The sequence below is a fragment of the Artibeus jamaicensis genome, unplaced genomic scaffold, assembly GCF_021234435.1.
Source record: "Artibeus jamaicensis isolate MK-2021 breed Jamaican fruit bat unplaced genomic scaffold, CSHL_Jam_final scaffold_1964, whole genome shotgun sequence".
In the NCBI taxonomy this organism is placed as follows: Eukaryota; Metazoa; Chordata; class Mammalia; order Chiroptera; family Phyllostomidae; genus Artibeus; species Artibeus jamaicensis.
Genome location: NW_026522030.1, coordinates 55,632,658 through 55,660,649, shown reverse-complemented (window position 1 = coordinate 55,660,649; position 27,992 = coordinate 55,632,658). Strand labels below are relative to the sequence as shown.

The 27,992-nt window shown below is 40.4% G+C and overlaps 1 protein-coding gene across 1 annotated transcript in view; it reads left to right on the top strand.

Annotated features, from left to right (window-relative positions):
- Positions 1 to 24,564: 24,564 nt before the first annotated feature.
- Positions 24,565 to 27,992, top strand: part of SAXO1 (stabilizer of axonemal microtubules 1) — a 41,137-nt gene continuing 37,709 nt past the window's right edge. Inside the window, exons 1-2 of the mRNA XM_037132349.2 lie at positions 24,565 to 24,652; positions 26,228 to 26,327. Coding sequence (XP_036988244.2) covers positions 24,565 to 24,652; positions 26,228 to 26,327 — 188 coding nt within the window. The remainder of the gene's footprint in view (positions 24,653 to 26,227; positions 26,328 to 27,992) is intronic.

Sequence of the window (27,992 nt, the reverse complement as noted above, 5' to 3'; positions counted from 1 at the left end):
TAGTCACTCGCTCTGTTGGCCTCAGTGTCCAGACTTGGGAGAAATTGGTGTGGACCAGCCTTGCTTGTCTCTAGTAATGTACATGTGCAATTGTTATGAGAATACTAGAAGGTATTTTGTGACAGAGAATGGGAGTAAATGGGGATTGTCTTTTCCTCTCTCTTTCCCTTCTTTCCATTAGCAAGCTGTCTAATTAATTAACACCATCACAAAGAACCTTGAAGCACAGAGGAGAAGCATTTCTGTTAAAGTGATTTCTTGTAGGTGTCATTATATCCGTTTGCAGAGGTTCTTAGGAAAGTCTTTGAAGTTGTTTTAACACTTTACACCTGCTCTGCTGTCAGGTGTGGAGGGAGCAGCTGGTCCGATTTGAATTTCACAAGTCCATGAGTCAATTTATTCCTTAGCTCTTAAATAATGCTGTCCAGGATAACTACATTTTAAAGGTGAAAATCTCTTGACTATGTTAAAAATGCAGGTGGAAAAGACTGGAAAATAATAGACCAAAATGCTAACTGATGGGTGCACAGAGTTCTGAGTTTTTCTTTTTAAAAATATTTTATTGATTACGCTATTAGAGTTGTCCCATTTCCCCCCTTTATTCCCCTCTGCCCTGCACCCCCCTCTCACCAGCATTCCTCCACCTTAGTTCATGTCCATGGGTCATACATATAAGTTCTTTGGCTTCTCCATTTCCCATACAATCTTGATCTCCACCCCCATCTATTTTGTACCTGCCGTTTATGCTTCTTATTCCCTGTATCTCTTCCCTCATTCTGCCCCCCTTCCCACCCACAGCTGATAACCCTCCAAATGATCTCTATTTTTGTGAATCTGTTCCTGCTCTAGTTGTTTGCTTAGTTCATTTTTGTTTTTTTAGGTTTGGTTTGGTAGTTGTGAGTTTGTTGTCATTTACTGTTCCTACTTTTGATCTTCTTTTTCTTAGATAAGTCCCTTTAACATTTCATATAATAAGTAAGAGTTTGGTGCTGATGAGGTTTAACTTGACCTTGTCTGGGAATCACTTTATCTGCCTTCCCATCCTAATCGATAGTTTTGCTGGATAGAGCAATCTTGGATGTAGGTCCTTGCCTTTCATGACTTGGAAAATATCTGTCCAGCCCCTTCTTGCCTGCAAGGTTTCTTTTGAGAAATTAGCTGATAGTCTTCTGGGAACTCCTTTGTAGGTAACTGTCTCCTTTTCTCAAGCTGCTTTTAAGATCCTCTTATCTTTAACATTGGCTGATGTAGTGATGATGTGCCTTGGTGTGTTCCTCCTTGGGTCCAACTTCTTTGGGACTCTTTGAGCTTCCTGGACTTTCTGAAAGTTTATTTTCTTTACCAGATTGGGGAAGTTCTCTTACATTATTTGTTCAAATAAGTTTTCAATTTCTTGCTCTTTTTCTTCGCCTTTTGGCACCCCTATAATTTAGGTGTTGGTAGTCTGTCCTGGAGGTTCCTAAGCCTCTGCTCATTTTAAAAAATTTTGTTTGTTCATTCTGTTCTGGTTGAATGTTTATTTGTTCCTTCTGCTCCAAACTGTTGATTTCAGTCCCAGTTTCCTTCCCTTCACTGTTGGTTCCCTGTATGGTTTCCTTTATTTCACTTTTCATAGCCTTCATTTTTTCCTCTATTTTGTGACCATACTCAACCATTTCTGTGAGCATCCTGATTACTAGTGTTTTGAACTCTGCATCTGATAGGTGGGCTATCTCTTCATTGCTTAGTTGTATTTTTTTCTGGAGCTTTGATCTGTTTCATTTGGGACATTGTTTTTTTGTCTTTGTGTACCTGTTATGTAATAAGGGGCTTAGCCTTAGGTATTTGCCAGAGTGGGGCAACCTATAGTCACTGCGTTGTAGCTCTGTCTGTGTGGGAGTGGTCAGAGAGGGAACAATGCTGCTTGCTCAGCTCTCAGCTGGGTCTCAGTAATTTCCCCCATTACCCACAAGCAAATTGGGCCCTTCTGGTGCTGATTCCCCAGGTGGGTGGTTTTGTTTATGTTCTAGGACCCTGTTGGTCTCTCCAATGAACTCTGCTGTGAGGCTGTGAGTTTCTCCCACTGCCCCAATCCACACAGGTTTTTTCAGTCAGAGTTTTAGAGGCTTTATTTCCCCATGCTGGAAGCTTGGACTGCATGGTCTGTCGCAGCCCCCATTTGTTCCTCCTGGTTTATCCACAAGCAAATGTGGAACTGTCTGCTCCACCAGCCATCACCTCACCTGGTCCATCAGCTGCTGCCTTGCCACGAGTTCTCTCTGCACTGCTGCCCATCTCTGTCCCTTCTACCGGTCTGGATGAATGTTACTTCTTTAACTCCTTGGTTGTTGGACTTCCATAAAGTTTGATTTTTGGCACTTCTGTTGATTTTTGTTTTTAAATTTGTTGTTGTCCTTCTTTTGGTTGTGTAAGGAGGCAAGTGTATGTACCTATGCCTACAGCTTGGCTGGAGGTCCTAGTTTTTTACTTTATACTCTTTGGTACTTTCAACAGCGGTTTTGCTTTTGGAATAAAAAAATACATGCACCTCCTCCCACAAACCAAATGTAGTGCTATTATTTAATATTAGAAAAAAAAGTACAGATTTTAAAAGTTTGTTCCTCATTTTGCTTATCAGCATCTGGAAGAGTCCCTGAAAGCAAGCTTGGCTCAGCCAGGATGAGGCACTTACCTTGAGCTCCAGCTCACCCTCCTCCCTCTCCCTCAGCTGCTCAGAGGTAGGGGAATGGGGACAGGACTCCTCTTCTGACAAGGCCTTTCTTACCAGCAAGTGAGCGAACTCAGTGTTTAGTGAGCTCACATACAGTTTCAGTGGGTCTGGAGGATTAATGAGCTGCTAAAACTCAACTTCTTCATCCCCTGAAGCTTCCTTTCAAACTACAGATTCCAAATATGACCTACCACAGCCATGCATCCCCTCCCACTATACTTGTAATTTGTATGCTTAAACACACACTCCCAGCAGTGCCTCAGTTCCTACTATTGATTCTGAGAGTTTAAACCAAAATGTGCCAGAAAACAGCTTTACAAATGAGCTCAGCAAGCTCAAAGCATGAAAATGACTCTAGGATAGCACAGTTTTCAGGACTGCTAGTAAATTAAATTTTGTAATTATTCCAATTTGTTAATCCTAAAGTGTAAACACACGAGCCAAATAGAAAGTTCAAAAAACTAAAATCCTTTTTTTCTTTTGGTCAAGCAAAGTCTCTTTCTATTTCATTTCAGGAAGCTTTTCTCTGGTAGGGAATTTCCTTTGTTTTCATTCCTCTGATACAGTCTGTCACTAAGTCTTGATGAAATGTCTTTTAACTTTTCACTTTCTTTCTTCCATCCCCTAGTGTAGACCTTCATCTAATAACAAGACAATTGTAATCAGTCTCCTCACTTCTAGACTCTGATTACATCAGTCTCTTAAACCAAAACCTTAATTTCACTCCCAAATGCCTTCAGTGAACTAAGCAGATAAATCAGCCCTTCCCAGTGCAATTTCCAGCCTCCTGCATACCCCTAGGCCAAGTGCTCTAGCCAAAAGAGGTATCAAGCATGGGTGGCAAACACAAGGCTTGATGGCTGAATCTGGCCCTCCACCTTGTTTTATCCAGCCCAGCAGCTTGTTTCCACCTGGTGGCAGTGCTGAGCTCCTTGCCCCTAGTTAAGGAGTAGTTACATTTATACAGTCTTAAAATTACATTCAGCCCTTGGAAGGCAACCTCGTGGCTGATGTGGCCCCTGGTGAAAATGAGTTTGACACTCCTGGTATAGACCATCCCACAAAGTACCTTGTGCCTTCTCATCCCTAAGCCTTTGCTCATATCCTTCTCTTCTCTTCAGACACCCCCTTCACCTTTGTCTACTCATCCCTGACATGCAGGAGCCTGCCCTTTCTCAGCTCTGATGCTATCTCCTTATGAAGTCTGAATATATTATATACCTTCCTATCCTATCCCCATGTGAAAACAAGTGTGTCCTTATTTTCTTCCTCTAAGGTCCATTTGCATGCTATGAAATGCTTCCTCTCTTGTTTTGACAAAACATTTGAGAAACACCAGGAGGCACAGAAAAAGAGTGGATATTTGTTTAGTAGTATATTCGTTTATTTAGTAGTTTTAGTGGTATACTAAACAACTTGTATATTAATCTGCTCAATTCACTGGAAGGTCCACTGGGTGGGGTCCAAGACTATCACAGCCTTTTGGGTCTCTTCGCTGTCTAGCCCACTGCCTTGAAACCTGTATTTGTTGAATGTAGTTGAACAGTGGGATTCAAAAATGGCCTTTAATGAAGCATCTAGAATAGGTTTAAGAAATATACTAATTTTTCTTACTTTCATTCATGAAGAATGAAAAGGAAAAATTGTATGCTATTCCATTTTAGTGGAATGCTGCGAAATGACAGTGTTTTGCACCACTTAAGTTTCTGAGACCTGGAAGTCTTTCTTATTTTCCAACTCAAGTAGACTTTCTTTAAGAAGAGAGTAATTTTGGCTCTATGAGAAAGGAAGCATGAAGAGAGAGGGAGGTGTAAGAGTTTTGCTTTCAGCCCAATATGGAGTCAGATCTTAAGTCCTGAGCAAATTTAACCTCGCGGATAGAAGTTCACATTCTCCATCTGCAAAGTATTGACAATATCTGTATAAGCTATTGTGCCAATTGTAGGACAATGGGTTGGAAGCATCTGGAATAGGTCCTTGCACACAGTAGGCATGCCAAAAGTACAATAATGGGTCATTATTTTGATAGTCATTGCACATGGTTCAGTTAGAAGGTGGGGCATCTGTAAGTGCAGCTGCAGACTGAAATCACATGTTGCAAAAGCTCACCTTGCACAATGGCTTTCATGAAAATGTGAGATTGTTTATTAAGCAGAGGATTACTTGATAGCTGACCCTGAAAATGGAGCTGGGGCTTAGCAGAAAGGACCAGGTGTGCTGGCCTAGACGGTGCTGGGCATCTCCTCCTTAGGAGGCAAGCTCTTTGGGTCAGAACAAGCAGATGTTCAGCTTTCTGGGATGAGGGGTCAGGATGGAGTCTCATTTGCTCTTTCACAGTGTGAGGCTGTGAAATACAACCGCATGAAAGTCTGGGCTCTGGGACTGTGCTGACAGAGCTTTCACATTAGCATGGCTGAAAATTAGAGCTTTAAAAATTCATCACCCTCATGGCATCTCCATTTTGGGGGCAGGGGTGATGAGAAAGAAAGGACCAGAGAAGAGAATTGATCAGTTGGATAACTGGTGGTTGAATACCTATCATCTGTTAGGCACTGCTTTTGGGTGCTGTGGACAGTGATGGAAGTGGTAGTACAGATTACAAAGGTAATAAGATACAGTCTCACCTGAGTCTGTGTTTTTTTCTTTTTTGGTTTTGAGTCCTGGACTCTTTTTGAAAATATGGTAAAAAAAAATGTGTACATATACACATTATTTTATATACAATTCCCAGGAGCTCATGGATCCCCAGAAGTTCACTTAAGAATCCTAAGTTAAGAACCTTTATTTAGTAATTACAGTCTAGTGGAAAACATTAGCACATTAGATTTAGAAAAATCTGAGTCGGGTTTGTGTCCCAGTCCTTACCAGATATATATCTCCCTGAATGCATGAAGAATGATCTTAGATAACTTACCTTGCCAAGTCTCAGACACTTCATGGAGATGAGGATAATAGCAGCAGCATCTTACGGGGTTGTCAGGAAAAGAAGTTAATAAGCAGAAAAGCTCTTAGCTCTATACTTGGCATGTGGTAAATGATCAATAAATGGTAACAGTTATTATTAGTGAGCCTGCTATGAGGGAGCACTGGAAGTATAGCAGGAAGTTAATTCTTATTAGCATCTGGGAAGAAAATATGAACCACAGTTCTCGTTTGAGGTCTTGTATCTAAACAATTGTGAAAAACAATGTGGTGGAGTTTTCCATCTGTATATACAACAAATAAATTGACAGTAACTATCTCTTGACTGTTTCTGAAAGAAGGCAACCCAACAGCATTCCATAGGGGGTTTTAGTGGTTACATATTTCATGGAGAAGATCTCACTGGAGTGAATAAATCTTTCTCAATGATTGCTAAATACTAACAGTTATAATCACGAGCAGTAATGAAGAAAAAGGAGGCTGAGATGATAACTTTTATGAAAATGTGTTACTGAGGGAGTGCCAGTGCCCAGCATTGTGCTATGTGCTTTACACATGGGTGGGCAAAAGTATTAATAATAATAATAATAATAACATCAAATACAATAATTAATAGCTTATAATGCAAAAATAAACTCTGTTTTGTGTGCTCACAGTTATAATACTACTTTTGCCCACTCTGTATTTCTGTGGGTATTTTGTTATCCTTTCTGGTGAAGCTTGATCACTTAGAAGAGCAGAAGTCCCAAAGATGAAGGACTTCCACCAGATGTGTGTGTTGGAGGTCTGCAGGCTGTGTGTGTGTGTGTGTGTGTGTCTCCTCGAGCACACTCACTAGTGAGCAAAACCAGCTTATCAGCTTTTACTCTTTTGACTGCTTTCTGAGCCTTACATTGAACATTTTGGAATGCGTCTGTTGAAAAACAAAGGTTTATCATGCAGCGAGTCGGATTACAACCACAAGATTCAGAAAAGGGTTTTCTGAGCTTGGGGGAAAGTTACAATTTACCTTGTAAAGAGTCCAGATGAAAGTCTTTCCCATCGTTACAATCAAAGACACTTTAGGCCACTCTTCCCCCAAAGGAATAGTTGCTTTTTATGACACGTTTTAAAGTTTTATTTCAAAAACAGTCAGCATCTTAAAGCACAATGTGTATGCTCCCCAGGCCTAAACTCACAATATGTTTTCAGTTTTCTCAGTCGTGTTACCGTTTTTTTTGAATGTGATGTTGCTACCCTCCCCAGATCCACACACGGAAGGATTTAGCTTGACTTTCCTGAGCTCATAGCAAGAACTTTCTCCCAGACCGCTCTTCTTTTTTCTTCTAAGAGGAGGGTTCAGAGTCAGCATTATGACGTTAAAAGAGATTTTTTTCAGTCCTCTCATTTTTCAGTCAAGGCCACCGAGGCTGAGAGGAGAGATAAAATCCAGTTCTTTCCTTCTTTTCTTTATTCCCTCCCCTCCCCTCCCCTCCCCTCCCCTCCCCTCCCCTCCCCTCCCCTCCCTCCCCTCCCCTCCCCTCCCTCCCCTCCCCTCCCTCCCCTCCCCTCCCCTCCCTCCCCTCCCCTCCCCTCCCCTCCCTCCCTCCCCTCCCCTCCCCTCCCCTCCCCTTTCCTTTCCTTTCACTGTACCCAGTACTCAGCTATTCTTCAAACTTAAGAAACCAGTTTCTGGCCCCCTATTCTGATTTGGAATGCTTCCTAACTCTGTCATATGTCTGTGTGTACACGTGGGTATATCTGTGCGTGTGTCTTAACTTATGTACTTAGATATCATATGTCTTTTGTATGATGTAGAAACTGTGGCTAATTGACTTTTAATGATAATCTTTCACTGAGTGCCTAAATGCTGGAGGAAATGACTAATAGCCTGATAGCACCTAGGGTGTTACAGTACTGCGTGGTCACTTTGCCCCTGTGTATGCAGGAATTTCAAGGTCAGTGAACATACTCACGTCTCTCTTGGTCGCTTGCTTTACTCCCACTCCAGCCCTGTCTCCTGGTCTCACTGTCACCTGAGCACTACTGTCAGCTTGTGCTGGCTGCTGGATTTCATTGTTTGAAGAGCACTGCAAATGCTTTCTCTACCATAATATGCCTCAGGAAGGACTGGGCAAAGCTTGAAGTTTCACCCAGTTCTGACTTTGCTGGGATGTGCAGCTCCTTCTCACGGGTCACTGTGCCTGCAGCCTGTCCCTTGATCAATCCTCATTGCTGTGCTGCTTCAGCTTTGTTATGCACAGAACCGCTCTTACCAGCCATCTGTTGAAAACCCTACAGCCTTCCATCACCTAGAGTAAGGATGGCAAATGGTTCTTTTTCTGGTGCCAATTCCAGGTGATTAGTGGTGGCTGCCTGAAGTATGGGCTGTCTGAAGTGTAATAAAGTGCTGTGATTTGTGATGTCCAACATGTGTGGGTAGAGGCAGTGGGAGCAGATGTGCCACGTCATCCGTAGCCAAGAGGACAAGGTGTGAAGTTCTAAGCACGGCACATGAGACACTTTCTGGTTTCTGCCTGCCTGTCCAGAATCATTTAGCACTTCCCACCTTGCATCCTTCCTCCATTCCCTGCTTCCCCAGCACCCTTGCCATTGTCCATCCTTTCGTCCGCCACACCAACAGACTTTGCATCTGTCGAACTTCTTACCTGAAATCCCTTGCCTCTTATTTCTGCATTGCCGCCTCATCCTTCAACACCAGATTCAAGTATTATAACCTTTGAAGCTGCCCCTTAGCCAGACCTCACAAAATCCTTTTCTTCTTTCTATAGTTTTGCATTGCATTTTGTATATATATATATAGTAATATTGAAACATTATATTATAATCATTTAATCATATGTCAGCTCTCCTACTAGACTACTTGATAGAAAAGTCCATATTGACTGAGATCCTTCAACATTGTAAAACTACAAGGCACCACCCATCCAGAAAGCCTAGTGAGTAGAAAGAGGGTCAGGTTTTGAAGCCGACTTTCTGATCTTTACCAGTGGAGAAGATATGTCATTTCTTTGAGTCTCAGGCTATTCATATTGTAAATTGGGAATCATAATATTTATGCCAGGTTATTGAGTGGTTCAGAAATAGTATTTCTAAAATGTTAGTATATTCTTTAATAAATGGAAACTATTATTATTGGTTTTCTAGTTTATCTTTAGACTAATTCTGTGAGGTTCAGTAAGAGTTAATTATTTTAATGTTGCAACTGAGCCTCAAATTACTTCCTTAGAGTCATATATCAACTAAATTACTGAGTTAGAATTTAAACTCAGGTTTAAACTCAGAATTTAAACTCAGGTATGTGTGACTTTGGGGCCAGTATCCTCTTTCTTATGTGTTTTTTACAAAAAAATAGTAGTGGTCTCTAACCTACCAAGAAGCTGTAAAAACAGTACAAAAAAATTCTGTATCCCTTTCACCTCACTGGATTTTTCTAGTTGTTAGTATTTTACCTCGATTTACCTTTTCTGTCTACACATGCATGTGGACACATAGACAACACATGCATTTTTTCTTACATGATGACTCATCACCCCTAGTCCCGCTTCCTGTATTATCATTGTGAAACCATCCCAACCAGGGGGTCAGTACTGATCCAACAATACTCACTGTACAATCTACGCACCCCACCCAGATTTCTCCAAGTGCTCTAACAATGTCTTTTTTTGCCTTCTGGTTCACGATCCTATCTAGGAGATGGTATTGCATTTGGTAACCACATTTTATCAGTATCCTTTAATCTGGAACTGTTCCTCAGTCTTTTCCCAGTGTCTCGTGCCCTTCACAGGCTTTTCATTCTGTAGGACCACCTTCCACCTGTGTTCAGCCAGTGTTTCCTTATGATCAGCTCAGGCCAGGCAGTGTTGGGAGGAAGCTGCAGAAAGGATGCTGTGCTCCTCCAGGTGCATCAGATCAAGAGGCACATGATGATGACGACCCATCACATTGCTGGTGCTGTTAACCTTCCTCATTCCATCGAGTTGGGATCTGCCAGGTGTCTCCACTGTAGAGTCACAATTTTTCCTTTTTATTTGACTAATATGGGGGAGATATTCTCATATTATATGAATATCCTGTTCCTTATCAAAACACTACTTTTCAGCCTTAGTATCCATGGTCAGCTCCCACCTGCATCCACCACCACCATGGTTGCTAAATAGGGATGATCCATTTCCACCATTTTTGTGTATGTTTTTTAGTTGGCTTCTCATGGTAAGAAAGAGCATTCCTTCTCTTCCATTTATGTATTTATTTATTTTATTTCATTAGGGAATCTTGGTTCTATTTTATTCAGTGGATTTTAACCTGATACTATTATTATTTTAACCCCCAAACTCTTCCCAGTTTGAGCTCCTGCATGCTGGCTTTTATGTGCTCTTCACATTTAACCATCATTTATGAAGCATTTCCTTACTTTCTGACACAGATGTTCTATGCCTACCTTGTATTTTCCCTGCTCCAACCCTGAAATCAACTTTCAAACAGCTCTGGTTCCTTGTTTGTGAAGGATGATATTGAGAAACCAAGGACTGATTGCTCACTGTGCTTGTTGTTCCTGTATACACACATCCATGATGCCTGTGTAGAAATACACACATACACAGGGGGGGCAAAAGTAGGTTTACAGTTCATATGGAAAAAGACATACAGGTTATGATTATTACAATAGCTTTACTGACTCCAAAGAATGTCGCAATGGCACAGTAAACCTACTTTTGCTTATCCCTGTATTTATGTATGTGTATGTATATATCACACAGAAATACAGAGAAAGTTAAGTATTTCTATATTGGAATATATATTGAACGCCTATCAGTTCAAATCAATACTTCCAATTACAACTCAACAACTGAGAAGTATTTTTAGCCACCTTTTCATGTTTGGAAATCCCTTCTCAAAGTGACAAACCTGGCAACTTTTATTTTCAATGTACTTGCTTATTTGTGCAATGTAACCAGTCTTTCTAAGTGTTCTGGCTGCCTCCTTTCTTTCCACCTCCAACCCCTTCCTGTCTGCTTTCCTGACTGTCACACCACCACCAATGTCTTTATGAGGCAGAAGGGTTCTCCCCTGTCCCTTCTCACATTCTTGAATGCTGAGCACCAGTGTCAGGAAGTGAAGACAGGAAGAAATAGGTACCATATATTTCAGACTATAAGACATACTTTTTTTAAAACCACATTTTCGCTTTAAAAAATTTGTCCCTATTTTCCTCCTCTAAAACCTAGGTGTGTCTGGGGTCCACAACCAAAGTTTTAGAGGAGGAAAAGTGGAGAAAAATTTTTGAAGCAAAAAAGGTTGCAAAAACCCTGCATCTTATAGTCTGAAAAATACAGTATGTGCCTTTAGGCAGGGAATATGTGTTTTTTCCCCCCTCTAATCCTAACACCTGATGTGGTATGTGGCAGTTGGGGATTTGTTAATGCCATGTGAATGAATGAATAAATGGGCAAATTAACAAATTAATGAGTGAAAAAACTGGTACTGTTACTGTGTATTGCTTAATTTATTAATGTTACTGTGTATTGCTTAATTTATTATGTTGGGATTATCAGAGGATGAGAGTAGAATAGATACAATCAAAGCATCTTTTCTATCCAGGAAGATTTCTGCCTCTTTTCACTCTTGCAAGCAGCTTGGAATGCTATAGAGAAAAGGTACTAGACTTGGGAATACCTGCCCAAGCAGCTGGAGGAGCCGAACGAAAATGCTCTGAGTGATTGACAGATGAGGCAGTCTGCTTGTCTGTATCCAGAACAGCACCAGGCACATAAGGACCCTTTACTCAGGAGGTGTGATGATGAGAACAAGTGCAAGGCACAGTCTGAATTTTGGTTGCCTCATTTTGTTTGAGATATCTCCGTGTGTGTGTGTGTGTGTGTGTGTGTGTGTGAAAGAGAGAGAGTGAGAGTGAGAGCAAGCAAGCTAATATAAGGCAACACTCCAGAATAGTTAGTTCCCAGTCACCTATGTATTTTCTCAAAGTCCATTTGGATTCCAGTATTCTACAACATCCTTGTCCAACTCTAGTGGGATGTGTACTGTGTTGGCACAGAGGCACTAGCTAAAGGTGCTAGTGCTTTAAAATCAATGATTCCACTCTAATAGCATGTAGCTGTAACTAAGCACGCATAATGTTAGTTTTGTGGATACTTAGAACGTGTTTTCATCTCCTTGGAGTTTTCACTAACCCTTACCATGGTAACTGCGTATACTATCTGTACCTGTCTAACACAATAAGGCATTGACAATACATAAAAATGCCTTATTGTGTTAGAATCATTTTGAGAACTGATTCTACTGGGTGACTACTCCAGCTACTTCCAAAGCTCTATCTGTCTTGCCTATTGCCCGCTGTGGTGACTAAAGAAGCCAGACCCTTGACTTCATAGCTTCCTTTGCAGCTGGGGATGGCTGTATGACCTCATTCATCAGTGAGAGGGCTTATGGGAACTGGTTTTCACTTTTTCTTTGTCTGGTTATGGAGCATAGGATTCCTAGTACCTGGGACTGCTGATGCTATGCTCTATTAATGAACTTTGCCTCCCTGATTCAGGGTTGGCGATGGTCTCTGCCTTAGATTCTGAAGGACTCTAGGCTTAGTGTTAGGCTCTAAGAGGAGAAAAAAGATAGGGAAGGAGCAAAGGGGAGAGAATGGGGAAAGAGATGGAATTTGGTCAAAGCTGGGGGATTCTTACCTTTGACATCTCAGGCTGCTGAGAGGTTCAGAGACTAGGGCTGCAGTCCACTCCCTTGTGAATGCTCTTGTGAGCCTTTTGCATCTGAGCTGTTCCTGGACTGTCCTTTGCAGCCTCCGACTTTCCATAGCATGACTGACAACCTTAGGTGTTGAGTCTTTAGTATGCCTTCTGGTTACTGTGAAGGCTGAGGTAATACACATAAAGAGTTAACTGTGCCTGGGACTTAGTCAGTACTCAATAACTATTAACTATTCATATGGCTGTTTTTGAGAGTATACAACAGGGGTGTGAAACTTATTTTCACCAGGGGCCACACCAGCCTCGCAGTTGCCTTCAAAGGGCCAAAATAATTTTAGCACTGTATAAATGTAACTACTCCTTAACTGTTAAGGAGTTGAAATTACATTCAGTCCTTTGAAGGCAACTGCAAAGGTGATATAGCCCCTTGTGAAAATGAGTTTGACACCCCTGGTATGCAAATCTATTGGTGTACAAATTTTATACCTTATGAACAAAAGGCAAAGGAGCCACAGAGAACAATTTTCAGCCAGTCCAATAGAAATGTATGGTGTTTGTTTATTCACTGATTTGAGGAGAGAGAAAGAAGAGGGTTAATTTACAAAGATTATAGAGGACCAAGAATCTTATTGTTGTGATTTTTTTTTTTTTTTGTAAAGAAGGTTTCTTTTCTACCAGAAATCAGAATGGAGTTAACACCCATCGTGTGTGTGTGTATCTGCCTGTTCTCTGCTAACACCTCCTCATTCCCTAGACCTTTGCCAGCATCTGGGAGGTCTAGTAAGAATGCTCTTTAAATCCTCTGCATTCTTCCAGAAGCCCAAGGGGTTTAGCAAGTTCTGATTTTAGCTAAAACATATGAACCAAAAAAAGTACACTTTCTGTAACTTGGTTCTTTATGCCAGAAATCTTCATGTATTTGTCAAGTAAAGAAACAAAACCTGGATTTTTTGTTAGTGGTTATTAGGCAATCAATATAAAGCAAGATACTTGTTCAGAGATAAGAGAATTGTATTGCCTTTAACATTTTATAATGTAGTTTATTGAATGAGTGGGTTTCCAGTTACTATTAGTAAACCTTAATTTCTAGAGATAAGACTGCATTAAAAGTATAGTTGGAAAGAGGTAGTTTAATTTTTTTAAGTTAAACATCTGATGAGAAATAGAGAAAAATTTTTAAATGAAATCAGAGACCACTTTGACATACTGACTTAGGGACACACAGCATCGTGAAGTGATTTCATTCCAGCTGCTCAGCTGCAATAATTAAACTTGAAATGCAGCCTCCTGCTTTTTTTTGGGAGGGAGCATGGGGTGTCCTGTAACAGTGACATCAGCTCCTAAGAATCAACTGCTTGTTTAAAATATTTATAGTACACGAAGGAATACATTTAGTGCAATAGGCCACTTTTCTAAAATCATTCCACTCATTGTGTAAATTATTTTTCTTTCACTTTAATGACATTATAGGAGATTTGGCTGAAATTTTGAAGAGCTGGGTAGAAGCAGAGAAAAAAAAATGTGGATTAACATTGGAACAACCTTTTTTGATGGAGATGATAACAATTGTTGAAATTTGAGTATTGGTTGAAATTCCAGCAAGGGTTTCAGTGAGGAACTGAAGCAAGCGCCGAGGGCCTTAGGGAATAGTATTTGGTTTATGACAGTAAAGCCCCCGGTAGCTTATGAGTGAGGTGGGGAGAAAATTCTCAGTTTGAGTTAGACCTAGAGCTTCTGTCTGCACATTTTGTACTGCTACTTGTTCCTGTGAAGAACGAAAGTGCTTCTTTCTGTGGCTAGTCAAGTGGGAAATGGTGTCGGGGTAGGAGGGCTGGGGCAGATCACATTGGAGCCGGGGGAGAGTTAATGGGAATTATTTTCTCTCCATTATCCACAGCATGAGACAGGTTCATATTTAGAGAAGGAAAGGCCCCTAGAAATTTTGACATAGAGAGAACTTAGCATTGAAAGTCTGACAGGGAGGCTAAAATACCTCAGTACCAAGTTTTGGGGCTTAAGGCAATGGGACCTCTAGAAATGCTGTGAAGTGCCTCGTAATTCACATTAGTTCGTAAGACACTTGTCAGCTCCCAGGCATTTCAGTAACTCCGTAGTGGACAAAAGCATGACCATATCCAAGAGATGGGCTGTTAGGACACTGGGACACTTTTCTGAGGAAGGTGGAGTGCAGCTGTGCCTGGAGTGTTTCCTGCTCTTTGGACCTTTGGCTCAATGCAAGCTGTCACCATGCACCCGCTGCAACTCAAAGCAGAAATCCAGGGCCGTGGTGGATGTACAAGCTGACAGGTTTGGGTAGGGAGTGCACCTCAGCTGATGGCCAGCGTTTTATTTATAGATACACTCAGGACTTCCAGTTCTTTTCCTAAACTTGAAGTAAAGAGAGGAGGAGTTGTCTTTTATGAACTACTGCTTGGAGTAATCTGACAGCTCATAGATGACAGCTCAGGGTAAGCCTAGCCAGTCCCTGATTATTCCCAAGAAAGAGGCTGTGAAAACATGGTCTTTCATTGTTATTTATGCAAAATGAGGAACAAGGCATGTGTGGAGGGAGAAATTATGAAGCAAATGAATACATGTTGAGTGGTTGATGTCAGATGGCTGGTGGAAATTAACATGGTATATAGCATAATTGTTGTCTTTCTACCTTAATTAATTATCTGAGATATTTAACGTGTTGAAACGTCATGCCAGACATCTGGGGTTTAATGGATGGTGGCGTTTATCCAACTGTTTACTCCCCTTGCTTTCCAAGTAAGATCCATGCTCATTGGGTTCTGTTTATTCTTAAACGTGGTAGGTCAGAGGGCACACACTCCAACTCCGAGCTCTGTGATTGTGTGAAGAGAAGTGTCTCATATTCTGAGTAATCAACGTGAATTTTCCTTGGAAAGGAATTTGATAGGATAAAAAGAGCAACTCAAGGAGTCAGCAACACTGGCACTCCTGATTTTACCCACTGATTGTTTTGTGGGATTGAGTGAGCCTTGAACCCCCTGGCCTTGCTTTCTCTTCCTGAATATTGGTGGGAAGTTAGTAATTTCTGCCCTGGGAAGGTCTTCAGGCTGCAGGAAGAGTAACATGAGACCCTATGGGAAAGCCCTGTAAACTGTCCATGTTTTACAAATTGTTCATCTAGCCATCCAAAAACGTTTTAGTAAACATGTAAGTGTTGCAGGCATTGCGCTTTGCTGGTTTTCTAGTAGCAAACGAGATAGCCCTCCCACTCCTTCCGAGTATCCTAGTCTGGGCAACACATAAACAAGCATTTTAAAAAGTATCATGGGATAAAACAAAAACCCAAAAATATATTGTGGGCTAAAGACTGTGATAAGAGTAATCATGGAGTGCTATGCAAGCAACCTGGTCTTGGGTAGGGGTGAGGTGGCTAGGTCAAGGAGTTACTGCTTTAAGATAAAGATTGAATGGGCTTTGGTTGTTTTTTGCAATGCTTGGAAGAGAGCCTTGGGGAGATTTGTTTAGCACAGCTGGTGGGTTTTATCTGAAATTCACAGGGTACTTACTAGATTTCTTGAGAAGAGAATGAAACTCCAGTTAAGCATGGGAGCTCGCTGCTTTTTGGCTGGAGGACACTAAAAGGCCATGTGGGAACAAGCCCAGTGCAGCTGACACAAACTTCAGCATGTGAGAAGAGAAGCTCCCTCTGGTTGTTGGCTCTGCACTTATCATCCGCTTAAATCAAAATCTTGTTTTGTCCCAGGTGGTTGGACTAAAGCCGTATTAGCCTTGAGGGAACTCTTGCTTAAGCAGATGCATACTTGTTTCATGTGGGTCCTACCTCTTACACATTTGTTTTAATATTTCTCTAATTAAGAAATTTAAATCTGCACAAAAGAGAAAATAGAGTGATGAATCCTTATGTATACATCTCCCAGCATCAATAATTGCCAAGATTTTGCCAAATTTGGTTCATCCATCGGTTCCAGACATCATCTCATTTCATCCCTATGTACTTCATTATGCTTCTTAAAAGTATGTACATTTTCTTACCTAACCACAAAGCTATAATTGGGGATTTTTAGAAACTTTTACTTGCTCTTTTTTCTCCCCAACATTTTATCATGACAAAGTTCAAGCATACAACAAAGTTGAAAGAATGTCAAAGTGAATAGCTGTCAAGCCACTGCCTGGATCCTATCATTAACATAGACACATCTCTCCAGCTCTTCATCCCATCAGCCAGCTAGCCAGCCAGCCAGCCATCCTTTTAATGTTTTTTGGAGTAAAGCGCTATCAGTAATTTTTTTCCCTATGTAGTTTAACATTCATATCATTAAAAATAGTTTGATATTGGATACTCTTCTCTTCTTTTGAGGTAATACAATGAAATGAAAAAATCTTGAGGTGTTTTTGCTCAGTTTTGAGGAATTTATGTGCCCATGTAACCCAAATCCCTGTCAGGATATAGAACCATACTAGTACCCCAGAAGGTTCCTGCACTCTCTTTCCAAGTCCCCTTCTCTTTCTCCCAGTGTTGACTACTGATCTGATTTTTTTCCACCCAAGATTAGTTTCTTCTGTTTTAAAATTTTCTATAATTAGAATCATAAAGTATGCACTTGAAAATTTTTTCTTAGTATGCACTTTTTTTGATTGATTCCTTTCATTCAGCAAAATATTATTGAGATTTACCCATGTTTTTGTGTGTCTGATGTTGTGTGGCTGCAAGTAGTTCCTTTTTATTGCTAAGTAATATTCCATTGAATGATTATACTACAGTTTATTCTTCTGTTGATGGGTTTTGGGTTATATAAATATGCTTCAATGTTTATTCTTGTTCAACTCCTTTTTAATGAATATATGGTGCTTCAATTTCTTTTGGATAAATTCCTAGGAATGGAATTGCGGGGCTAGGAGGTAGCCCAGCATGTAGCAACTGCCATATCCAGGGGATGGCAAGAATAGATTTACAGTTGTTCACATGGGAAAGACATACAGGTTATGATTATTATAATAGCTTTATTAACTGTTTTATGTACTCACAACTATAATCTTACTTTTGCCCATTCCTGCATTTTGTCAAATTGCTTTGGGTTATTTCATGTTTCTACCAACAGTGAATGACAATTTCAGATATTCCTGTTTGCCAACACTAGGTTTTGTCAGTGTTTTTAGCTTTTGCTATTGAGGTGTATGTGTAAGTGGTATTTCATTGTGGTTTAAACTCGCATTTCCCTGATAACTCATGATGTTAAGCACTTTTGTATATGTTATTGCCCATTTGTATATCTGTTTGTGATGTGTCTGTTAAAATCTTTTGTTATTTATTTTTGTCTTTTTAGTTTTGAATTGTGGATGAAATTTATATATCCTTGATACTAGTGCTTTGCTAGATATCTAGCAAAAAATGTGTGGTTTATTTATTTTCTTAATGGTATCTGCTTTTAAATATATTTTCTTGATTATGCTATTACAGCTGTCCCATTTTTTTTCTCCCTTTCATTTCCCTTCACTCTGTATTCCCCTTCCCACCATCATTCCCTCACCTTAGTTCATGTCCATCAGCCATATGTATAACTTCTTTGGCTTCTCCACTTCCCATACTGTTCTTAACCTCTCCCTGTCTATTTTGTACCTACTATTTATGGTTCATGTTCCCTGTACCTTTCCCCCATTCTCCCTCCTCCCCCTCTGCACTGATAACCCTCCAAGTGATCTCTATTTCTGTGAATCTGTTCCTGTTTTAATTGCTTAGTTTGTTTTTGTTTTTGTTTTTTAGGTTCTGTTGTTGATAGTTGTGAGTTTGTTTTCCTTTTACTGTTCTTACTTTTGTTCTTCTTTTTATTAGATAAGTACCTTTAACATTTCATATAATGAGGGTTTGGTGATGATGAACTTCTTTCACTTGAACTTATCTGGGAAGTATTTTATCTGCCCTTCTATTCCAAATGAAAGCTTTGCTGAATAGAGTAATCTTGGAATAGAGCTTCCTGGGCATTCTGAAAGTCTGTTCCCTTTGATAGATTAGGGAAGTTTTTCATTATTATGTTTTCAAATAAGTGTTCAATTTCTTGCTCTTTCTCTTCTCCTTCTGGAACCCCTATGATTCAGATGTTAGATTGTTTAAAGTTTGTACCAGAGATTCCTGAGCCTCTCCTCATTTTTTTGAATTTTGTTTCTTCGTTCTGTTCTAGTTGAATGTTTATTTGTTCCTTCTGCTCCAAACTGTTGATTTGAGTCCCAGTTTCCTTCCCTTCACTGTTGGTTCCCTGTATGGTTTCCTTTATTTCACTTTTCATAGCCTTCACTTTTTTCCTCTATTTTGTGAGACCATACTCAACCATTTCTGTGAGCATCCTTTTTTTTTTTTTTAAATTTATTTATTTTTTTGAATTGATTATGCTGTTACAGTTGTTCTATTCCCCCCTTCATTCCCCTCCACCCTGCCCCCCCAACCCCACCATTACCCCACTTTAGTTTATGTCCATGTGTCTCAAGTCCTTTAGGTTCTATATTTCCCAAACTATTCTCGCCCCCCATTTTATTTTCTATCTACTGTCTATGCTACTTGTTTTCTGTACCTTCTCCCCCATCTCCTCCTCCCACTCCCCTGTTGCTAACCCTCCTTGAGATCTTCATTTCTATGTTTCCACTCCTGCTCTAGCTGTCCTTTTAGTTTGCTTTCGTTTTAGGTGTGGTTGTTAATAACTGTGAGTTTGTTGTCCTTTCACTGTTCATGTTTCTTTAACTTCTTTTTCTTAGATAAGTCCCTTTAACATTTCATATAATAAGGGCTTGGTGATGATGAACTCCTTGAATTTGGTCTTATCTGAGAAGCACCTTATCTGTTCTTCCGTTCTAAATGAAAGTTTTGCTGGGTAGAGCAATCTTGGTTGTAGGTCTTTAGATTTCATGACTTGGAATATTTCTTTCCAGCCCCTTCTTGCCTGTAAGGTCTCTTTTGAGAAATCTGCTGACAGCCTGATGGGGACTCCTTTGTAGGTGATTGTCCCCTTAGCTCTTGCTGCTTCCAGGATTCTTTCCTTCATTTTAATTTTGGCTAATGTAATTATGATATGCCTTGGTGTGTTTCTTCTTGAGTCCAACTTTTTTGGTACTCTCTGGCTTCTTGGATTTCTTGGAAGTCTATTTCCTTTGCCAGATTGGGGAAATTTTCTTTTATTATTTGTTCAAATAGTTTTTCCACTGGTGGTTGTGACTTCTCCCCCCTTCTGGTACCCCTATAATTCGGATATTGGAGCGTTTAAAGATGTCCTGGAGGTTCCTAAGACTCTCCTCATTTCTTTGAATTCTTGCTCCTTGACTCTTTTCTGTTTGGCCATTATTTGCTTTCTTCTGGTCCACTGCATTGATTTGAGTCCCAGTTTCCTTTTCATCTCTATGGGTTTCCTGTGGAATTCCATTCATTTCCCCTTAATTTAGCCTTCATATGTTTCTCTAATTTGTGGCTATAATCCACCAGATCTGTGAGGAAGGTGATGACCAGTGTTTTAAACTGTGCGTCTGAGAGTTTTGCTATTTCTTCGTCGCTTATATTTATCTCTGGGGCTTTGAGGTCTTCTTGAGACATTTTTGGTCTGTTCTGGCCCTTTAAGTGGGAAAAGCGGCGCCTTGGAGTCCCAGGTCGCTGGGTTGTGACGCTGTATGTGGGGGCGTGGTCAGAGCGGGGAAATGGCGCGCTGCCCCCGCCGCCGGGCCGGTCCAACCGCTCACTCCCTCACTCGCACGCAACCAGGCAACCACAGTCAACTCGCTGCCACCGCCTCCCCACTGTGTCCTCTGTATTCGCTCACCCGGTGGGCTGTGTGAGCATCCTGATTACTAGTGTTTTGAACTCTGCATCTGATAGGTCGGTTATCTCTTCATCGCTTAGTTGTGTTTTTTGTTGAGCTTTGATCTGTTCTTTCATTTGGGCCATTGTCTTTTTTTTTTTTTTTGTCTTTGTGTACCCATTATGTAGTAAGGGGCAGGGCCTTAGGTATTTGCCAGGGCTGGGAATCCCACATTGTTGCTTTGTGACGCTGTATATGGGGGAGGGGTACCAGAGGGAGCAATGCTGCTTGTTTAGCTCTTGGCCGGCTTTTAGTAACTTCCTCAACTACCCACAAGCAAATTGGGCTCTTCTGGTGTTGATTCTTGGGTGAGTCGGTTTGTGCACATTCTAGGACTCTGTGGCTCTCTCCAACGAACACTCCTGTGAGGTTGGGAGTTTCTCCTGCTGCCTCGACCCCCACAGGTTTTTTTTCAGTCAGAGGTTAGAGGTTTTGTTTCCCCACGCTGGAGCCCTAGGTTGCATGGTCTGTCTCACTCCTCAGTTGTTCCTCCTGGTTATCTGCATGCAAATGTGGGACCGCCTGCTCTGCTAGTCCCTGACTTGGGAAAGTCCTTTCCACCCCAGCTGCCTGTCTCTGCTCCTCCTACCAGTATGGATAAATGTTTCTTCTTTAACTGTTTGGTTGTCAGACTTCCATACAGTTTGATTTTTCTGGCAATTCTGGTTATTTTTGTTTTTAAATTTGATGTTATCCTTCTTTTGGTTGTGTGAGGAGGCAAAGTGTATCTACCTACACCTCCATCTTGGCTGGAAATCTTTCTTCATGGTATCTTTGAGCTGGAGCTTTTGGATTTGGTGATGTTTAATTTACCAGTTCCTTCTTTTATGGTTATTACTTTCTGTGACCTAAGAAATCTTTGCCTTTCCTGAGTTAAAAAGTTATTTTTTAATACATTATAATTCTAGCCTTCACATTTAGATTTGTGATCTAGCTCAAATTATGTATGTATGTGATTTGATATCATATTCAAGGATTTGTTTTTTAAATCCAATTCCTATGTTTACATAGGGAGTACCACACAGCATGGGTAAACAAACATGTGTCTAGCTGCTGGATTTTCTTTTTAAACAGCTTGTAAGTGTGCTGCTGGACCAGGCCACAATAAACAGAACTTGCCCTTGTGTGCTTCTTGGCCCTGTTCTCGCATGCTTTCAGCAATCATAGATTGAGTGTCCATCATGTGCCATGCAGGAAACAATGGTATTCAAGACCCATCTTCAGGAAGTCGGACTGTACAGGGCACTACAAGCATGTGGTGTGTGAATAGGAGAAGAGCAGAGTGAACATGACCTTATCTGGCAGTCCAGGAAGGCCTCCTTGAAGGAAGTGACAGAGGTTGGGTAGGAATAGGGTTCTGGGGAGAGTGTTGCCAGGGCCTGGGGGAAAAAGGGAGGAGACATGCACAGTTAGAACAGCCCAGAGTGGTGCCTGCCTTTCTCCTCAGGATAAATTCTCTAAATGTTGGAAAGAAAAGGTGCCCTGGTGACTGATATGTTTCTTTCTGGGTGTCTCTTCAAGATGCAGTGGTCCATCGCCAAAATGCCTACCCTATATCTCCTTGACCAGCGGTACTTGAAGAGGTTTCTCCAATTAATTTAAATACTTTATTCATGGAAGAAAGATTTCTTCCTTTCACCTGCCAAGGAGGTGCCTATGAGGAGCTCTCTGAAAGCCTTGAACATATTCCTTCCTGCTCTCTTCAGGCCCTCAGTTTCTCCAAGGACCACTGCCTCTCCTCACTTTTCTCCTGCCCACTCAGCCTGAGAGCTGCAGGTGCCAACAGAACTGTTCTCCATAGTACCTGCCATTCTGCAAGTCTCTTAGCTTCTCATTCTGCTGAACCAGAACGTCTTTCCTCAGAGTTGAACGCTGCTAGATGGTCCTCAAATTGGGCCACATAGGGCTTTTGGGGCCTCCCTTCCACTTACTACTGCTAGAAGGCAGTCTGTACTCTTTTCTTATTGCCTCATTTTGATTGATTAGCCATGTATGTCAAGGGTGCCAGGTTCCCTAACCATGATCTTATTTTTCTTCTCAGCAACTTTTTGTATTTTTATGGTTTTGTGTTATTATAAATGGTTTTCAAATGTGTGATTCCTACAAGTTCACATTTTCAATAGTGTGTAGATATTTCCACCAGAATTCCTTCCTTCCTTTGCTTTTTTTTTGTTGGCTGATTCATTCATGCATTTATCACCCATCCTAATTTCTCTAACCTGACACCCTTGATAGACATGGCTAATCAATCAAGATGATCTTTCTCACTAAACTTGCTTGGACCTATGACTTTTTTCACTGTGATCACTTCCCCCCGCCATCCCAGGGCAGCCACTGCTTGTTGGTATATCAGTTGCATCTATTTGTCATATTAGTACCAGATAGTCTTAAAGGTTGCTTGTTCTCCTCACACATTTACAGACCCTGCTTTCTGTTACCCAGGATCTGGTAGATCTGGTAGATCTGGTAGATCTGGTACCCTGAAGGATTAGTCACCACCAAAGGTTCTAGTTTATAATCCCTGCCCAGTTCCCTAGCACCATGGGCAGACTATAAGCTGGAGTTTTTCAGATTTCTTAGTGTCTGATTTTTTAAAGCTCTATGTAGAAGAGATAGATAGGAGGTACAAGTTACCTTGTCTTAAGATTGGCATTAGATATATCTGTGTATGTTCAAAAAAGGTCTTAATTTGTAGTTCATAAAAGCATTTTCACTTATCCCTTTACCTCTGGGTACATTATATACATTCAAGGACAAATTCTAGTAAATACATTTTTAAAAGATTTTATTTATTTATTTTTATAGAGGTGAAGGGTGGGAGAAAGAGGGGGAGAGAAACATTGATGTGTGAGAGATACATTGATTGGTTGCTTCTCACATGCCCTCAACTGGGGACCCAGCCCACAAACCAGGCATATGCGCTTACTGGGGATTGAACCAGTGACCTTTTGGTTCACAGACCAGTGCTCAATCCACTGAGCCACACCAACCAGGGCCAAATTCTAGTAAATATTTAAACATTTTATAAGCCTCTGCTGGTACACATGTACTTCAGAAAAAGCATTGGCTTTACCCACCCCAGAATCTAATGGGTTGGCTTTGTGAGCTGTTCAGGAAGAAGGCCATTCCAGAGACATGGGTTTTCCACTGGGTAGACCCTGCCTTTGGGATCTTAGTGTTCCTCCAGACATCCTGGAAGGGTTTTAAACTATTGGTTTGGAATGATGACCTTTAGGACTTGAGACCTGGTGATCCTTGGCGCCTTTCCCTTTTCTCTACCAAGAGTGCATTTTCTGCTCATTTCCTCCCTCACACAGCAGCTGTGACAGGTCACAGGCTTCCAATTACTAGGAAAAAGGAAAAGCAGGCTGCAAATCCTTGAAGAGTGAACTTTCTGAGTTTTAAATTAGATTGTTAATGGCAGTCAATTGTGTGGGAAGTGATGTGGGACCTGGGGTGAGTGCTGCTGGCCAGCTGTGTGGCTTTGGGCAGTAACTCTCATCTCTTGATCTCAGTGTCCACATCTGTGTGATGAAGCTGCAGGGCAGGCTGATCCCCAGGGTCCTTCCAGATTCAGCATTCCTTGTTCTTTGTTTTCCTGGTTGTTGCTATTAATAACTTATCTAATGACACGCTCTTGTTTAGACAGTGAACAGAGTTCTGTAGAAAGATCAGAGTTTTAAAGAGCCTTTGGAGTTGTATGTATTTGTTGGTCTATATTAGAATAATTGCAGGGTCTGAAAGAAAGCAGACAGTGTCTTGCCTTGGAAGACTCTGAGTGTAGCTAAGGGAATGAGGAAGAGGCCAGCCTAAAAACTGCCAATTAACTGACTGCCCTTAGGTTTATCAAAGCAGGCATGAAACAGAGGTGTGTAGTGCAGGCCAGTGTCCTACCAAACCACACTGTATATAGCCGTGATAAACAGGCTTTGGAATCAGGCAGAAGACCTTAGGCTCTAGTCCTATTTTCACCATCCTCTGTTTACATGACCTGGGGCAAGATCACCTCTCCAAAACCTCATTTTTCGTGTTTGTAAATGGAATAATAATGGTGCTTCCTTCATAGCATTGCTGTGAATATTAGAGTGGACAATATATAAAAATCTAAGCCTGTGTGGTGTATAGTTTTTTTTTTTTTTATCAATAAACATAGTCTTTTAATTACAGAGTGCTTGCCTGGGACTGGGCGAGGCATTTTAATCTGTATCTGATTTAATCTACATAAGAATACTAAAGTCATAGAAGTTGTTACCAAGATATTCCAGAGGAGAAAATCAAAGTTCAGAAGAGTTGAGTATCTAATTTTCTCAACATTACACATGCAGTCAGTGGTGGAACATTGGTTAGCTTCTTTGGGGATGGAGGAATGGCAGCAACAGCGATGGCGTTCAAAATGGACCTTGAAGAAGGGATGCACTTTGGAAAAGTGAAAGTGGCAGGAAAGAGAGAAGCTCCAGGTGGCAATACAGGTGCATAAAGCTGAAGCTCAGCTCTGTGGAGTGAGGAGAGTATGTAGAACTTCAGTAATTTTTCATGCTTTTTAATGCCTCTGATTTTGTCACATGAAGGCAGGTCAGAGTTCAAGAAATAGATAAATACCATATTATCAATAAAAGTGTCTCTAAGCATGTTTGTCTTTCTACCACTTGCAGAGAAAATTTTCAGCACTTAAGTGATTGCAGTTCTTTTGTCTGTACCTTCAAATTCTAATTCTGTACTTTCCAGTAGGAAAGCTACAATGACCTGTGGCTGCTGAACACTTGGAATGTGGTCGTTCTGATTGAGATGTGCTGTTAACATAAACACATAGTAGAATTTGAAGACATAGTAAGGAAGTAAAATCCTCTATATTTTTATGTTTGGTTTCATGTTGACATGATCATATTTTGAAAATATTGAGTTAAAATCAAAATATTAAAATTAATTTCACACACTTTTTACCTTTTTAATGTGGTTGCTAGGAAATTTAACATGACATAGGTAGTTCTTATTCATGACTTGTATTCTCTTTCTGTTGGATGGTACTAGTCTATAGGTACTTGTTATATCCTTAAATTTCTGCCATGCATTCTAGTGTTACCTGAGTCATAGATGGCTTTAGGCTAGGTGATTGTCAGGAAACATACCTGGTCATTCAGATGTGATAGAGAGTTGGATTCTGACCATGGCTAGGCCATTCACCTTGTTCTCTGAGCTTCAGATTTTTCATCTGCATAGTGGGGACATGGGATTAGATATTCTCCTGGTCCCTTAATTTTAAAATTCTATGATTCTAGCTTGGAGTCAACTATTTTTCTTTTTCTAGGTTCCATTGAGAGCTCCCTTTACCTACTCCCTTTACCATATATCAGAAAACATCAAGATTATCGCCCTTTTCTTGTGGTTCTTTAGTAAAGCTTGGGGTGGAAAGACTTAAGAGAGTTCTAATAGATTAATACACCTTCTTCCTCCCCTTCCCCTGCTGCCCACTGGCTCTATCTAGGGGTGTTTGACTGTGCTCCTGAGCAGGGTGGCCAAGGCAGCTCCTAAAATGACACACCTATTAGAGAGTCTGAAGTGGCCTCATTTCTTTGGTTCATGACTGTCAAGACTACTTTTATTTTTGTTTTTTAAAAGATTTTATTTATTTATTTTTAGAGAGAGGGGAAGGGAAGGAGAGAGAGAGAAACATCAATGTGTGGTTGCCTCTTGCATGTCCCCTACTGGGGACCTAGCCTGCAAACCCAGGCATGTGCCCTGACTGGGAATCAAACCAGCAACCCTTTGGTTCACAGGCTGGCACTCAATGTACTGAGCTGCACTAGCCAGAGCGAGACTACTTTTAAACACCCCAGGTATGGTGATTCCATAAACTTTCTTTAGATGCTATCTAGATCCATAAAAACTGAGAATCTGTCTTTTCTCCTTTTGCTCTACTAATGTTAGAACAATTCATTTTCTTTGTAAATATCTTTCTTTCAGTGGTTCATCTTCCTATACACTACCTAATTGTTTATCCATCTGTTAAATAAATATTTCGGGTATTGGGCTGGTTTCCAGAACAGACTTTGTCTTTATCGTTGAGAAACTCCTGGATAAAGACCAGCAAAGAGAATCTATGGTGTTTGGTGACTTGAGAGGGATATTCAGTGTGTGTGGGGACAGGTAAGGAAAGTAGGTGGCCTCTGGAGCAAACTCAGGCAATGAAATATCTACTTTGAAATAACAGTTTTGATATTTCAATGTAAGATAAGGTTTTAGTTAACTAGCAACAAGTCAAATAAATAAAATCGGCCCTATAAATATATATTAAATATAATTCTTTTTAATGGAACATCAATGTCTGGATGCAAGTGTTTTCTATACTAAAATCCTCTCTCATGATACCAATCACAATGCAGTATTTTGCCATGAAATTTATTTTTCTTTTGGAATAAGGCTTTACAGTATGTTACAGTTTTAAAAAGTAAGAATATAGAAAGGGGAGTTATATAAAGCAAAGTTTTACTGGCTTAAAAAACAAGGGCACTGGAGAGGAAAAATATTGCTATGTCTGTGGAGTTTGTTTTATTGCAAGTGCCTGAATCTGTTATTCTTAATAAAACCTTGACTTTTCTGTCAGAGTGTGGGTAAATATATCTGCAGAGATATTTTTGGAAGTCAACACACTTCTTGGCTTTTGTTTGAGGTTTGTAGGAATCCTAAAATAATAGTGTACTAATTGGCCCAAATTGAAATCTTGGGTAATTGGATGGATTGCTAGAACAGAAAGGGTTAGAATAGCTAATGTTTTTATACTATAGGAGATGGTTATTTTGTTTACTATGAAATATAACAATATATCTTGAGAACAGAAGAATACAACACTCAACTTATGTTCCTATGATTAGGAGATAACTTTATTAAATATGTATGATATAAATACATGTTCATCTGTGTATTAAATGCCAACAATGTGCATTTTTAAAAATGTATTTTATTGATTATGCTGTTAGAGTTGCCCCATTTTTCCCCTCTTTATTCCCTTCCTATCTGCACCCCTCTTCCTCCAGCATTCCCCTACCTTAATTCATGTCTGTGGGATATACATATAAGTTCTTTCGCTTCTCCATTTTCAATACTATTCTTAACTTTCCCCTGTGTATTTTGTACCTACTATTTATGCTTCATATTCCCTGTACCTTTTCTTCCATTCTCCTCCTCCCCACTGATAACCATCCATGTGACCTCCATTTCTGTGTTTCTGTTCCTATTCTAGTTGTTTGCTTAGTTTGTTTTTATTTTTGTTTTCTTTTAGTTTCATTTGTGGATAGTTATGAGTTCATTGTCATTTTACTGTTCATGTTTTTTATCTTTTTCTTAGATAAGTCTCTTTAACATTTCATATAATAATGGCTTGGTGGTGATGAACTCCTTTAACTTGAACTTATCTGGGAAGCATTTTATCTGCCCTTCTATTCTAAGTGAAAGCTTTGCTGGGTAGAACAATCTTGGATGTAAGTCCTTGCCTTTCATGACTTGGAATACTTCTTTCCGGCCCCTTCTTTCCTGTAGGTTTCTTTTCAGAAATCAGCTGATAATCTTATGGGAACTCCTTTGTAGTAACCATCTCCTTTTCTCTTGCTGCTTTTAAGATTCTCTCTTTATCTTTCATCTTGGGTAATTTAATTATGATGTGCCTTGGTGTGTGTTTCCTTGGTTCCAACTTCTTTGGGACTCTCTGAGCTGCCTGGGCATTCTGAAAGTCTGTTCCCTTTGATAGATTAGGGAAGTTTTTCATCATTATGTTTTCAAATAAGTGTTCAATTTCTTGCTCTTTCTCTTCTCCTT